Genomic DNA, 15735 nt, shown 5'->3' on the forward strand with positions numbered 1-15735 from the left:
ACAGTGGCAGCATATCTTTGGGGGGAGGAGGAGGACAGTGGCAGCATATCTCGGGGGGGGACTGGTAGCATATCTCGGGGGGGACAGTGGCAGCATATCTCGGGGGGGACAGAGTGGCAGCATATCTCAGGGGGGGACAGAGTGGCAGCATGTCTATTGAAAAAACGTTTTCTTTAAATAAGCACCAAACTTTTAGGGTGCGGCCTATATACGGGGGGCCTATATCCGAGCCAATACGGTATATGATTTCTTTAATATTAGACCCTGCTGCCAATATATAAATGTTAGACCCTACTGCTAATATTTATAAATGTTATCCCCTGCTGACAATATATATATATATATATATATATATTAGTCCTTGCTGATAATATATATATAGATATTAGCCCCAGCTGCCGATATATATATAAATATTAGACCCTGTTGCCAATATATTTTATATTGAAAAAAATCGGACCCCAGGACATGGGCGTAGGTACCGGGGGGGGGACAGATCCCCCCCAGTAACTCATGCGGGGGGGACCGATAATGGAGAAATCCCCCCCAGGGCCGTAGGACACCCCCAATAGAAATGCCGCAAATGCGGCCCGCAAGACCTCAAGGTGCGGCCCTCGTAAGATCGGCAGCCAGGGCAACCGATCTTACGCGATCCGCACCTCGAGCCCTTCTACTTACCTGTGGGAGGGTCTTCTGTACTGCACAGAGGAAGCGGAACCCAGCAGAGTTCACGTGACATCACATTCCGGTTCCTCTGTGCAGTACCAGAGAACACAGAGGGAGGCCGCGCCCCCTGCTGAAGTCTGTGAGCGGCATCGAGGAGCTGCAATGCAGGTAAGGGGGTGGGGAGGGTCTTTGAAACAGTATGCATGATTGAGGGAATGAATCTGTGAATGAATGAGTATATGAATGAATGAATGAATGAATGAGTGTGTGTGATAGCATGGATGTGTAAGTGCTGGAACCTAGGCATGATGGGACTGTGATTGCTGTTAGCAATCACACTCCTATCATGCCAAGTCAGCCAGTACATGCTGAAACCTAGCTAGCTGCCCCCCGTGTCTATGGATGCTGCCAGCAGTATGGGGTCTGCACATCACTTACAGCCACCCTGTACCAGCATGTACTGGCTGTCTGCGTATGATAGGAGTGTGATTGCTGTTAGCAATCACACTCCTATCATGCCAAGTCATATTGCTAATTTTTTTGTCCAATTGTGGTGTGTTACCTACTTTTATAAAAAATGTGATTTTATTATTATTTTTAAAGGGGGGTCATTTTCGGTTTTGGCTAAGTGAACCGTGAATGTTTTGGTCCAGAATTTTCATTTTAGTGCATCCCTAGAATAAATAGACTAAAACTATTTCATTTTTACTTATCCAGAATCCTGAATTTATAGTCACAAAACTTTCTAGGCCCAGAAATCAGTGAGAGGAAAAGTAAAGGTTTTGTGTCAATTACTTTATTTTAATCTGCATATTTTATTAAAGGCCAAATTTTCTCACAGTGAAAAATGAGTACGGCCCGCGCACGTATACAATTCTGATGAAGTGGCCCACTGCAGAAAAAACTTGGACACCCTTGGGGTAGACAGTGAGAAAGGGGGGTAGGGAGAGGGTAGCTAGTGAGAAGGGGGGGTAGGGAGAGGGTAGCTAGTGAGAAGGGGCAGGGAGAGGGTAGCTAGTGAGAAGGGGGGTAGGGAGAGGGTAGCTGGTGAGAAGGGGGCTGTAGGGAGAGGGTAGCTAGTGAGAAAGGGGCAGTAGGGAGAGGGTAGCTAGTGAGAAGGGAGCAATAGGGAGAGGGTAGCTAGTGAGAAGGGTGCAGGGAGAGGGTAGCTAGTGAGAAGGGGGGTAGGGAGAGGGTAGCTGGTGAGAAGGGGGCGGTAGGGAGAGGGTAGCTAGTGAGAAGGGGGCGGTAGGGAGAGGGTAGCTAGTGAGAAGGGGCAATAGGGAGAGGGTAGCTAGTGAGAAGGGGGGTATGGAGAGGGTAGATAGTGTGAGAAGGGAGGGTAGGGAGGGGGGTAGATAGTAAGAAAGGGGGGAGAGGGGGTAGATAGTGTGAGAAGGGGAGAGGGGGTAGATAGTGTGAGAGATATGGAGAAAGTGGGGATCTGATGGGGGAAAATGCAGCCCCCCTCCCGATTTTTAGGGGTTCCTACCCCCATGCCCCAGGAAAGCATTTCCTTGGGCCCTGCTCCACGCCCCCTCCATGCAATCACTCCCTCCTCTACCACACACAAAAAAATATTTGCTGTAAATTAGGGGAAGAGTGAGAGTGACCCTACCGTGACATTGAGAGGTCCTCTCCTCCGTAATCATCCCGAGAGTCCCTTTGTCCCCCCATTCATTAAACCATACCTCTCTTTTACTTACTCCCTGTAGTTCAGGTAAAGATCAAATAAACAACACATGTAAATAGCGCAATCAACATAACACACAAATCCATCCATTGCAGGTATAGATCAACTAGAAATCACATGTAAACTCAGCACTGATGGTATAGATCAAATAAATACCACATAGGAACAGCAATGCAGGTATTGATCAACTGAATAATCATACAAACCCTGTATTTGCAGGTATACATACATAATGTATGGAAACATAGCAGATTCAGATCAATAGAATAACACACAAACCCAGCTTTGCAGGTATAGATCATTTGGAATTCACATAAAAACTCAGCATTATGGGTATAGATAAAACCCCCTAAATTACAGGCATAGATCACCCCAAAGGCCAGCCCTGGCGTCCATATTACTAACATAGAACCTGACCAGCACCCAAATTACACACATAGGGTTTGCCATCTTTGTCCCCAAACAGCCCAGCATGAGTCAACCTGGTCCCCAAACACCCTGGTGCCGTCTTTGTCCCTTAAACACGCTACCTGTGCTATCTTTGTCCCATAAACACCCTGCCTGCCATCTTTGCACAGATCAATTAAACATCTGTGATACACACAAACACTTTTACAGTCACTTACTTTCACCAATTAATTCACACAATTCATTCACACAATCATTTATTCTCTCACTTTTCCCACAAATTATTTACAAAAATTAATTAATGCATTCTCACAAATGCGTTAATTCTCTCAATGCTGTGGGTGCGCGAGGCCTCTGTCTCCCTGCTCTCCCGTGACCAAGACAGAGGCCTCGCAGAGCAGATTGAGGGGTGCCGAGCGGTTGCTGGAAACCTGACTGACTGCTTGGCGCCCCTCTCCTCCATGTCAATCAGTGCTTCCTTGCGGCGCATTTTTACAGTTTACCTAAATCATTTGCCATTTGGCTTATCCCTCCAGGAACATCAATCCTTTTGCAAATGTCTGTGTCATCAGCAAAAAGACATACATTTCCATCAAGACCTTCTGCAATACCACTAATAAAAATATTAAAGCAAATGGGTCCAAATACAGACCTCTGAGGTACCCCAGGTAGCAAGACCTTGCTCGGAATATACTGCATTGACTACAACCCTCTGTTGTCTGTCACTCAGCCACTCCCTAATCCATTCAACAACATTGGGATCTAAACTCAGAGATTGTAGTTTATTGAAAATCTTCTATGTGGGACAGTGTTAAAACCATTACTGAAATCCAGATTCAGTAACGCAATGTCTACTGCACCACCTTGATCAATTACTCTAGTCACCCATCAAAAAAAATCAATAGGATTAGTTTGGTATGATCTTCCTGGGGTAAACCCATGTTGTTTCTGATCTTGAAACCCATGTGACTGCAGATGTTCAACAATCCTGTCCTTTAACATAGTTTCCATTCATTCCCCCACTACAGATGTAAGACCTACTGCCTTTTTTGTGAATGGGCAACATTCGCTAATTTCAAATCCCCTGGGACAACTCCCGTTAACAATGATTGGTTAAATAAATCACTTAACGTTTTTTCTAGTACACCACCAAGCTCTTTTAGTAACCCTGGGTGTATCCCATCAGGCCCCATCGACTTATTTGTCTTTACCTTTACAGCTGAATTAGAACCTCCGCCCAGATAATGACTCCTTAGGTATCTTTCCTTCATCTTAATTTGTAAAAGCTGAACAGAAATATTCATTGAGGCAGTCAGCCAAACATTTATCCTCTTCTACATACCTTCCTTGTTTTGTTTTTAATCTTACCACTCCTTGTTTTACTTTCCTTTTCTCCTTTATATATCTAACAAATGTTTTATCTCCCTCTTTTACTAGTGCAATTCTCTCTTCTGCGTGTGATTTGGCAGCTCTTATAACTTGCTTTGCTTCTTTCTGCCTAATCTTATAGATCTGTCTAACTTCCTCACTTTGGATATTTTTAATTTACTAAAGGCTAACTTCTTGTTTTTTTACGATTTTGGCCACTTCTGCGGAATACCACAGCGGTATCTTTAGATCATGGACTCTTTTGTTTTACCACCGTCAGTGTCTGGCTCAGTATACAGTAATGGCAGTTATGGTATACCACCGTCAATGTCTGGCTCAGTATATAGTAATTGCAGTTGTATTTTTCAGATTGATTCTGTATTTATATATTTATGATCCACTGTTTAAAAGTTATCTTTTTAATTACTACAAATACTGAAAATAGATATAAGGGGGGGCTACAAAAGAGGGGGTTAACCGATAAGAGGCATGATAGGGTGTGGCTAAGGGAGTGGCATCACTGCAGGGGGGCCATGTCATTTTATTGCCCGGGGCCCTAGAAGGTCCAAGTCCGCCCCTACCTAAGGAATATCAAACAGCAGTTCATTTCTTCATTTCTACATCTGAACCACAATCTCTTATTCTGGAAGAAAACACTTTGCCTTCTCAGATAATCCTATGTCATCTTTATCATTCCCCATCTTGAGGTTACTAAAACGATTACATTGTACCATAATGGCATAGATTATGTATGTTCCTGTTTTTTTTATGTATCTTTGTTGTACACGTATATTCCTGGTTACTTTCAAAGTTGAAATACCTTGCTTCTTTCCGTTTTAGTTGATTACAGAATAACATAATCTTGAAACTATTTTGGATACCAGGATTCAATGTAAATGAATGCTTTATTTATTGATAGGAATGTGGATGAAAGAATATTCCTTTTGGGGCTAGGACTATATTATGCACATAGGCACCATTCTCTGTCTTGGTTTTAATTGAATCCCTCTTGTTCACTTTATTGTAATATTAATTTGCTTATTATTATTATTATTATTATTATTATTATTATTATTATTATTATGTACTACTTGCTTGCCTGCTTATTCCATGTCTCCCCGGGTAACTCATGCAGCACAAACCCTTTATGGTTAGCATTGCATAAAAAATTAACAATCTAAATGGTTGTGGGAATCAAATATAAAACAGGTTTTTGTTAGGCTGACTTTAAAACAGAGATATTATTTTTTACTTAATAATAATACATTTGATTAAAGACAGGGGCGTAATTAGAAGCCTCAGGGCCCGGTACGAGAATCTGTTAAGGGCCCCCCCACCCCCAATCTAACCCCCTCTCACACCATCTACCCCCTCTCCCTCCCTTCTCACAATCTACCGTCTCCCTACGCCCCCCATTCTCACTATCTACCCTCTCCTTACCCCCTCTCACACTATCTACACCCACTCACACTCTCTACTCCCTCTCCCTTACCCCCCCATTCTCACTATCTACCCCCTCTCCCTACCCCCCCATTCTCACTATCTACCCTTTCCCTACCCCCCCTTTGTAGGTCACTTACCGTGCAGTCCTGTGGTGGGGGCGCGAGGCCTCTGTCTCGCTGCTCTGCCGCGGTGCACACGGCTTCACTGCTGAGCGCCGGCATATGACGTGATATGCCAGGACACAGCATGAAGTGACGGCACCCGAGACAGACGCCTCATGCTCCCACCACTCCATTCAGGGCAGCGCTGTGGCAGGTGGCGGCGGGGGGGAGCAGAGGAGAAAGAAGGGCGCCGAGCGGTTGCTGAAAACGACTGCTCAGCACCCCTTGGGCCCCTCGGACTGGCAGAACTCCAGGGCCCGGTCGCTTTCGCAACCCTGGTAGTTTCACCACTGATTAAAGGACAAATAAGTCTTTCAAAATTGGGACTACTATTCAGTTGAGTATCTGCAACTGGAGAAAAATATAATTCCCACGATAGTTACAGAAACCAAAACCTCTAAACAGCTTTATATTGTAGGATTATAACATCTAACAGCAGGTACAAATAGTAGATATCCCAAAAAATTTAATTATTAAAAGGAACCTCGAGGTGCGGCCCGCGTGAGATCAGCAGCCAGGATCACAAGAGCCCTGCTGCTTACTTGTGGGAGGGTCTATTCTCTGCTTCAGTCCTGCTTCCTCTGTGGGGAGAACGAGGGAGGCCGTGCCCCCTGCTGAAGTCTGTGAGCGGCATCGAGAGCTGTAGAGCAGGTAAGGGGGTGGGAATGAGTATGTCTGATTGAGGGAATGAATCTGTGAATGAATGAATGAATGAGTGTGTGTGTGATAGCATGGATGTGTAAGTGCTGGAACCTAGGCATGATGGGACTGTGATTGCTGTTAGCAATCACAATCCTCTCATGCCAAGTCAGCATGTACATGCTGAAACCTGGCTAGCTGCCCCCCTTGTGTATTGATGCTGCCAGCAGTATGGGGTCTGCACTTACAGCCACCCTGTACCAGCACGTATTGGCTGACTTGGGATGATAGGAGTGTGATTGCTAACAGCTAACAGCAATCTGCTAACAGCAATCACAGTCCCATCATGCCTAGGTTCCAGCATTGACTGGTTGCCTGGGTATAAAAAGAGTGTGTTTGCTGTTAGCAATCACACTCCTATCATGCCAAGTCAGCCAGTACATGCTGAAACCTGGCTAGCTGCCCCCCTTGTGTATTGATGCTGCCAGCAGTATGGGGTCTGCACTTACAGCCACCCTGTACCAGCATGTATTGGCTGACTTGGGATGATAGGAGTGTGATTGCTAACAGCTAACAGCAATCTGCTAACAGCAATCACAGTCCCATCATGCCTAGGTTCCAGCAGGAGAAAAGTATAGTTAAAATGATACCATTTATTGGCTAACTGAGAGTTTGATTGCGAGCTTTCGAGACCAAGTTGTTAGGTCCCTTCCTCAGGCATTAATGAAGCTAGGTTCCAGCATTCACTGGTTGCCTGGGTATAAAAAGAGTGTGTTTGCTGTTAGCAATCACACTCCTATCATGCCAAGTCATAGTGTTGATTTTTTTTGTCCAATTGTGGTGTGTTACTTTTAATAAAAGTGTGGTTACACACTAAAATTGGACAAAACATACAATGCCCAGCCAACCAGTACATGCTGGAATCTGGGTATGCCTGAGATTGCTGTTAACAATCATAATATATAATTTTTTTCTCCAATTTTGGTGTGTGACTTACTTTTATTAACCGCTTAAGGACAATGGGCGGTCCCTAAACCCATTGAAAACAATGCATTTTGAGCCCGTACATGTACGGGCTTTGTCATTAAGGGGTTAAAAGTGTGTGTGGGGGGGTCACTTTCAGTTTTGGCTAAGTGAACCCTGAATTTTCGGTTTTGGTCCAGAATTTTCATTTTAGTGCATCCCTAAAATAAATAGAACTATTTTATTTTTACTTATCCAGAATCCTGAATTTGTAGGCCCAGAAATCCCAGAAATCAGTGAGAGGAAAAGTAAAGGTTTTGTGTCATTTACTTTATTTTAATCTGCATATCTTATTAAAGGCCATATTTTCTCTCAGTGAAAAATGAGTGCGGCCCTCGCACGTATACAATTCTGATGAAGTGGCCCACTGCAAAAAAAACTTGGACACCCCTGGTCTAGTCACTAGTATGGTGGATGTTACTATAATTCATTCATATCAGTCATATCAATTTGGTACTGTTGCTAAAAGTAACTTAGAAATAAAAGCTGGTACTTACGTTTACAGAATATATCAGGAGTAGACCACTGGAAGTTCTGCATGCAAATTATGTGGGTTTTGGTCCCTGGTACTCGCATGTAACCTGGACGGCAATTAAATACCACCTTTGTTCCAATAGGGAATGTGCTCATGGACAAGTAATCTTCTTTCAGCTCTCCATACTGAAGCCTAGGAGGATGGCTACATGTCCCTGACAATGAAACAGCTAAATCAAACCATTTATACAGTTCTCACATTGTGTATATGCAAGAGTCCAAATGTTTTGTTAATGTTAAATATGTGAGTCGTGATGTCTCAAACCTTAATTATTTTGAGCGGAAGTCTGTTATCTGACAAATTATAAAGGGACACTATAACTATAATATAATAATGCATATGATAGGTGCATGGTCACTTTAAATGTTTGTGTGGTTGGTTTTGCAAATGTTTGATCACTCCAAATGCATTTGGTCCTATCCTCATTTCCCAGCTAATTCAGCCAGCTTCCACCCCAGCTCCAGTACCAGCTCCAGTGCCAGCTTTGCTGAATATTTTGTTATTGTGTGGTTCTAAATTGTTCTACTGACTGTAACAGCGCTGCGGGCGCTTTAAAAATAAATGTAATATAATATAATGTAACATGGCATGCATAATGATAAATAGGTGTGAGTCACACTTTACGAACCAAAGCAATACATCTATTCACGTATTTCTTATTTTCATTTTGTAGCAAGAGAAATGTTTCCATCACAAATAAAGAAGCTATTAAGTCAGATTTATGTTTTCAGCTATTTATTTAAATGATCTTCTATGACTGAATATATTGCACTTACCTTCTTTTTTGCGCCAGAGAAGATCCCCAGGGAATGTTAAGATCCTCTAAAGATACATTTTGCAACATTAAAAACCCTACCACATAATGCCCAGGTACTTGAATTGTTCAGCCACGCAGGAAAAAGGTGGGTGCACAAATAATAAAATGCAATCATATGAATACTCGTAGATTGCTTTTATTGGTATAAAAATGGCATTGCATTGTGCTGTTCAAGCTGCTATTATTTGATCTTTTGATATTAATTACAAAGCCAAAATGGAAGTATTAAGTCTTATGTTTTTCCTGTGTTTAATTCCCCCCCGCCATCTTTCTCTAGTCCCTCCATAATCACTTTCCCTTATAAATTCCCCTCCAATCATATTCACTTAGTTGGGGCTAGCTGATGTTCACATTTCTATAACACATCCTAGACACTTTTAATATAATAATTTAATGAAAGAATGAAAAAACAGAAGAATGTGCTTACGTGTACAGAATTTCTCTGCATCAGACCACTTGAAAGAGTCCAAGCAAACTATACTGGTTTCAGTACCCATGACGTATACATAGCCTGGGCGGCATTTGTAGTATAACTTGGCCCCTATAGGGAACGTATTCTGGTCCAGAAACTCTTCTCTTAGCTCTGCATACTCAAGTTGAAGAGGGGAATGACAGCCTCCTAAAAGTAAATATACGATGCACAGGTAGACATTTCTAAATAGTAACAAATATAGCTCATTGATACAAAATCTAAATACAACATTTCTGAGAAATCACCCATGCATGCATATGCTTTGATTCGGTCTTTTAATCCAAGGACCAGGGCCGGCCCGACAATGGAGCCGAGTGGGGCAACCGCTCCAGGCGGCACTTTTGAAGGGGCGGCACTTTGCCGCCCCAAGCCCTTTTCTTTTTAAAGCGAAAGAGAGAGAAAGGGGAGCCGAGTGGTTTTCGCTTACCATGCTGTCAGTACCCGCTCGGCGCCCCTCTCTCTCTCTCCTCTGCGGCGAGTCTCCCTGTTCGATCTCGGTGTTGGCTTGCAATGCTGAGTGCCGGAAGATTACCTCATTTCCGGCGCTCAGCATTACAAGCCGGCACCGAGACCGAACAGGGAGACTCGCCGCAGGACTGCTGAAAGGTAAGTACAAGGGGGGGGTGAGGAAGGATAGATAAGGGGGGAGAGGAAGGGTAGATAATGGGGGGGCGGCAGGGACGGAGAGAGAGGAATGGTAGATAAGGGGGGGGGCGGCATTTTAAAATTTGCCCCAGGCGGCATTTTGCCTTGGGCCGGCCCTGCCAAGGACATACCATGTGCAAGATTTAAATGCACATCAAGGCTTTAGTACACAGTCCTATGAAGGGTATGTACTTGCAGACAATGTTATGAGACGGGGCATTTTGATAGCTGCAGTTGGATTATTTGTGTCTAGAGATATATTTAGAAGGCTGTCTATAGAAATGTGAAAATACACCCCACATGATACTTCTGCCATTTAATGACTGCACTACACCTACACCAAGAATACATAACCCCCAGACCCAGATCCTCCACTGCATTAAAAATATTGTTTTCAAAATCAAATTTGCAGAACCCATTATTGCTGAAATAAAGCCAATAATAATTATAATGACAGTAAAGTAGCAAGTGCCTAAGAACATAAGTGAGTTATTGCTGCTGTGACTGAGTTTCAAACTATTGGGTATAAAATAGAACAGAAATTAACTTACGTGTACAGAAAATGTCAGCCGTGGACCAGGTCATGTTGTCCAAGCATGTTATGCTTGTTTTGGTGTTTGGAATAGGTACATAACCTGGACGGCACTTGTAATGCAACATTTCACCTTGGGGAAATATAGTTTGGTTTACATATTCATCTCTCGGTTCTGCATAGTCAAAACTGGGAGGGAGTTTACAGCCAGCTGATAAAAGAATAAAAAAAGCATATGTTAATACACTAATCATGCCACATTTTCATAAAGTGATACAAAATGTCCTGCATCGGTAAACGATTTAAACTAAGTATTCTAGCCACGGAAACTGACTGTTCCTGCACAATGAAGAAATCATCACAAAAAATTATTGGTAAAATTGATCCGTTATTTGATAAAATACCACATTGACCCAATTATAGTCCGCACCCTTTTAGTTTGGTGCTATTTTAAAGAAAAATTTATTTTTACAGAAAAAATACACAATGTAACGGTAAAACAGTATTTTATTTAATGAACAGGAATACATGTATTTTAACATTTTTGGTATCTATTATGCAGTCAGTCCTGCTTTTGACAAATGCACCTTACTTATAGAGTGCATCATTAATTAAGGGTTGCCCAAAAAAGGTTATAAAGTGGGGGCTACAATACTTTATAGTCATTTTATGTTTTCCCCCTTTATTCATAATGCACCTTTTACATAGATATGTAAGGCTGCCAGAGAGGAGGATACAGGTCCCCAGCAGCAGTGCGGGGGGCTTGAATCCTAGCCTTGCTGCTTTAGCAAGGCTAAATTAAAAAAACACAAACACCTGCCCAGTGCCCGTAACTACATGTCCCAGGCGTCGGTTGATACGAATTGTGCATCCCTGAGCTAAACCCCAATTTTCAAGATTTGAAAATCTTGTTAAAAGATGCCTGCAATTAGACAGCTCTAGACAGCTGGGAAGTTAAGTTATGGTACATAAAGTATACATTTGCGTTTAATTATTATTATTTTTATAAGTGTGATAGTCACTTATTTGTTGTGCACGTCAGATTTGTGATACATAACCTCATTTGCTGCAGCTGGGGGTGTAGTTTCTAAAAATATATAGTTTTGTTGGCATATTTTAACATGCCAGGCAGCTAGAGATGTTTAATTGACAGCAGCCATGCATTAAATTTAAAGATGTCTTTTGTGATAAATGTAAATTGAACTTTTAGCAATAAAATATTAGAAAAACACAGTCTACTGTTCTCAATGTCTGTTTATTCTAGACCGGTTACCTACTACAAATATTTAGCAACACAGGTTTTGATATTAGAGTTTACAAAAATAAAACTACAAACTAGTTTTTATTGAGTCGGAAGTGAAAAAATACACCTTTTTCCCCATTTTTGGCTTTATTTTGCAAACCTAATGAGACATACACATATAAAAATTGTATATTTGGAATCTGCTGGGTGTGCTGAAAAAACCCAATATATGGTTTGTATAGTTTATACCCAAGAAATGTACTTCTAAACGCGTTTAAACGTGAGATGCACCAAAATGCCGAAAACCTTCTTAGCACCCAGGTGGGAAATGGCTTAGCAGCCAAGGGGTTAATTAATAAATTTAACGCTAACTACCATTATACCGTATTGGCTTGATTATAGGCTGCACCCTTAAAGTTTGGTGCTGTTTTAAAAAAAAAATTACTTTTAAAGAAAAAATACACATGAGTGGAATGGTAAAACAGTTTTTTTTCTAATGAACAGGAATACATGTATTTTAACATTTTTGGTATCTATTACGCAGCATAGTCAACTTAGGTTATATACAAACAGAAATTTGGAAAGCCAATAGCCATTTTATGGTGCCTCCTTAATTCATAATGCACCTTACTTATAGATATGCCCCTCTGCCCCCCCTGATGTGACACTCTGCCCCCTATATATGACACTCTGCTCCCCTGATATGCTTTTTACACCCCCAGATATCCCACTCTGCCCCCCTAAATATGCCACTCTGCCCCCCTAGATATGTTACTCTGCTCTCGATATGCTTATTCCCCCACCCCAGATATCCCACTCTGCCCACCTAGATATGCCACTCTGATACCCTGATATGCTTTATGCCCCCCAGATATGCCACTCTGCCCCATCCTGACTTACCAATGCTTCCCCAGACTCCCTGGTGTCTTGCGGGGGTAGTCGGTGAACGTCTGCACGATGCATGCAGACAACTTCTGCTCGTCACATCTGCCGTGGCTTCTATGTTGGTGATCCGTCATAGAAGCCCCAGCGAAAGTGCCGGCAGCAACGGAAGTTGTCTGCGCGCATCACAGGTGTTCCCCGGCTGCCAGAGAGGAGGATACAGGTAATCTGCAGCGCTGCGGCGGATCCTCATCTCTCGCAGCGGGGGAACGTCTGCGATGCGCACAGACAACTTCCACTGCTGCCGGCACTGTCCTTTTATGAGTAGGACCTTCCTTAATGTTCTTATATAAAATACTATAAGGGCTTATTTAGGCTGAAGATCATGTAGACATTTGCATGGATTTAATCATTTTAGTCCACTGCCATCATCAGCAATCATTTACATGGTGTTCTCTTGTTAACTAACAATTCTACTGATAAATAATCTTGGCCAAAATAATCAACTTTTGATTATAAAAGTTAATGTTTTTGCTATTAATCAATAGTTAATTGAAGGCTGAATCAGATCCATTCTAATTTTTTCTACGGAGAAGTGGGCTATTACAAATTATTTTTTTATTCACTAGAATGGTGGCTTGCGTGTATAGAGAAATTTTTTTCAAGATGAGATGACTAGGCCTTGTATAATGTAAGGTAAAATATACAAGGTGGTTGTTAAAATAAATAAATAAATAAACAACACAATTTCACTATACATTATACGGGCCAGTTCTAATACTTGACGCAGGAGATGTTTATCTGGATTCATCATGTCTGCCTGGTGCTCGAGTTCGGCACATCGCGGATCGGGTTGACAGATTACTGGGAGGGGCTGGAGAAGACCCAGCAGTCATGGTGCACATTGGCACCAATGACAAAGTAAGAGGTAGGCGGAGTGTCCTTAAAAATGATTTCAGGGACTTAGGTAGCAAGCTCAAGGCAAGGACCTCCAAGGTAGTATTTTCTGAAATATTACCTGTACCACGTGCCATACCAGAGAGGCAGCGGGAGATTAGGGAGCTAAACAAGTGGCTCAGAAGCTGGTGTAGGAAGGAGGGGTTTGGGTTCATGGAGAACTGGGCCGACTTCTCTGTCGGATACAGGCTCTACGGTAGGGACGGGCTGCACCTCAATGGGGAGGGTGCAGCTGTGCTCGGGGAGAAGATGGCCAGAAGGGTGGAGGAGTGTTTAAACTAGGGAAAGGGGGGAGGGAAACTACAATATAGAAGGGGAAGATAGTGTAGATAGAGAGCTGGGGCTTATAAATGTACCTGGGGGTGGAGCGGAGGGAGGGGTTAGAATAGTTAATAGGGATAGGCTTCGTAGGAGAAAAAACCATACACCTCTAAATTGTATGCTTACTAATGCCAGAAGTCTGACCAATAAAACTGACGCACTGGAGTTAATAATGTCTGCAGAAAATTATGACATAGTGGGTATAACAGAGACATGGTTGGATGATAGCTATGACTGGGCGGTTAACATACAGGGTTATAGTCTATTCAGGAAGGATCGAAAAAAAACGAAAAGGGGAGGAGTTTGCCTTTATATAAAGTCCAGCCTAAAGGCCACACTGCGGGAGAATATATGTGAGGGAAATGATAATGTGGAGTCATTATGGGTAGAAATATATGGAAAGAAAAATAATAAAATAAGCCACCAAATATAATTGAAGCAGCAGAAGATCAATTATTAAAGCAAATAAACAAGGCAGCAAATCACAATGAGGTGGTTTTTATGGGGGACAATATAATACATTATAACTTGTCCTTCAATAAGGGAACTCTTAGAGGAGCCACAAGAACTATGAACTTTAGGAAGGCAAAGTTTGATCAACTAAGAGAAGCCCTTAACACTGTAAATTGGGAAAATGTCCTCAAAAACAAGAGTACAGACACTAAATGGTAGATTTTTTAAAATATCTTAAATTCTCACTGTGAAAAGTACATACCGTATGGGAATAAAAGAGTCAGGAACAAGAGAAAACCAATGTGGATAAAAAAAAATGTAAAGTGGGCAATAAATGGCAAAAAAAAGGCATTTAAGCTACTAAAACAGGAAGGCAGTGAGGAAGCACCAAAAAGCTATCGGGAAAAAAATAAAATATGTAAAAATCGGATAAAAGCAGCAAAAGTGAAGACTCATTGCCAAAGAGACTAAAAAAAACCCAAAATGTTCTTTAACTATATAAATAGTAAAAAGGTTAAAAATTAAAGCGTTGGCCCCTTAAAAAGTAATGAGGGAGAAGTTATAGACGGGGATCAGGAAAAAGCTAATCTATTAAATATATTCTTCTCTGCTGTATTCACAGAGGAAAATGAAATGCCAGGTAATATACGGCAGGATGAGATAAATGCCCCAGTACATGTCGCCTGTCTAACCCAGGAAGAAGTGCAGTGCCGCCTAAAAAAAATCAAAATAGACAAATCACCAGGTCCAGATGGCATTCACCCCCGCGTTCTAAGGGAGTTAAGTAATGTAATAGACAGACCCCTATTTCTAATATTCAAGGACTCTATAGTGACAGGGTCTGTTCCCCAGGACTGGCGCATAGCAAATGTTGTGCCAATATTCAAAAAGGGGACAAAAAGTGACCCGGGGAATTATAGGCCTGTTAGTTTAACAAAATATCTGTTGTATGTAAACTGTTTGAGGGTTTCCTAAGAGATGCTATTTTGGAGTATCTCAATGAAAATAAATGTATGACTCCATATCAGCATGGGTTTACAAGGGATCGGTCCTGTCAAACTAACCTGATCAGCTTTTATGAGGAGGAGATCTCAAGACTGGATCGGGGTGAATCCCTGGATGTCGTATATCTTGATTTTTCCAAAGCATTCGATAAGGTGCCACATAAAAGGCTGGTACATAAAATGAGAATGCTTGGGCTGGGGGAGAATGTGTGTATGTGGGTAAGTAGCTGGCTCAGTGATAGGAGACAGAGGGTGGTTATTAATGGTACATACTCTGAGTGGGTGACTGTTACTAGTGGGGTACCACAGGGGTCAGTTTTGGATCCTATTCTTTTTAATATATTTATTAATGACCTTGTAGAGGGATTGTATAGTAAAGTATCAATCTTTGCAGACAATACTAAGTTCTGTAACGTGGTCAACACAATAGAGGACAGTGCACGATTACAAATGGATCTGCATAGGTTGAAGGC

General features: G+C 42.0%; 1 protein-coding gene across 1 annotated transcript in view; it reads right to left on the reverse strand.

Moving 5' to 3' along the window:
- The window catches only part of LOC128475183 (complement receptor type 1-like), a 45589-nt gene that overhangs the window by 21577 nt on the left and 8277 nt on the right, over nt 1-15735 (reverse strand). The window contains exons 4-6 of the mRNA XM_053457654.1: nt 10422-10613; nt 9181-9372; nt 7899-8090 (exon numbers count right to left, since the gene is read on the reverse strand). Coding sequence (XP_053313629.1) covers nt 7899-8090; nt 9181-9372; nt 10422-10613 — 576 coding nt within the window. The remainder of the gene's footprint in view (nt 1-7898; nt 8091-9180; nt 9373-10421; nt 10614-15735) is intronic.

Source organism: Spea bombifrons, chromosome 2, assembly GCF_027358695.1.
Source record: "Spea bombifrons isolate aSpeBom1 chromosome 2, aSpeBom1.2.pri, whole genome shotgun sequence".
Classification (NCBI taxonomy): domain Eukaryota; kingdom Metazoa; phylum Chordata; class Amphibia; order Anura; family Pelobatidae; genus Spea; species Spea bombifrons.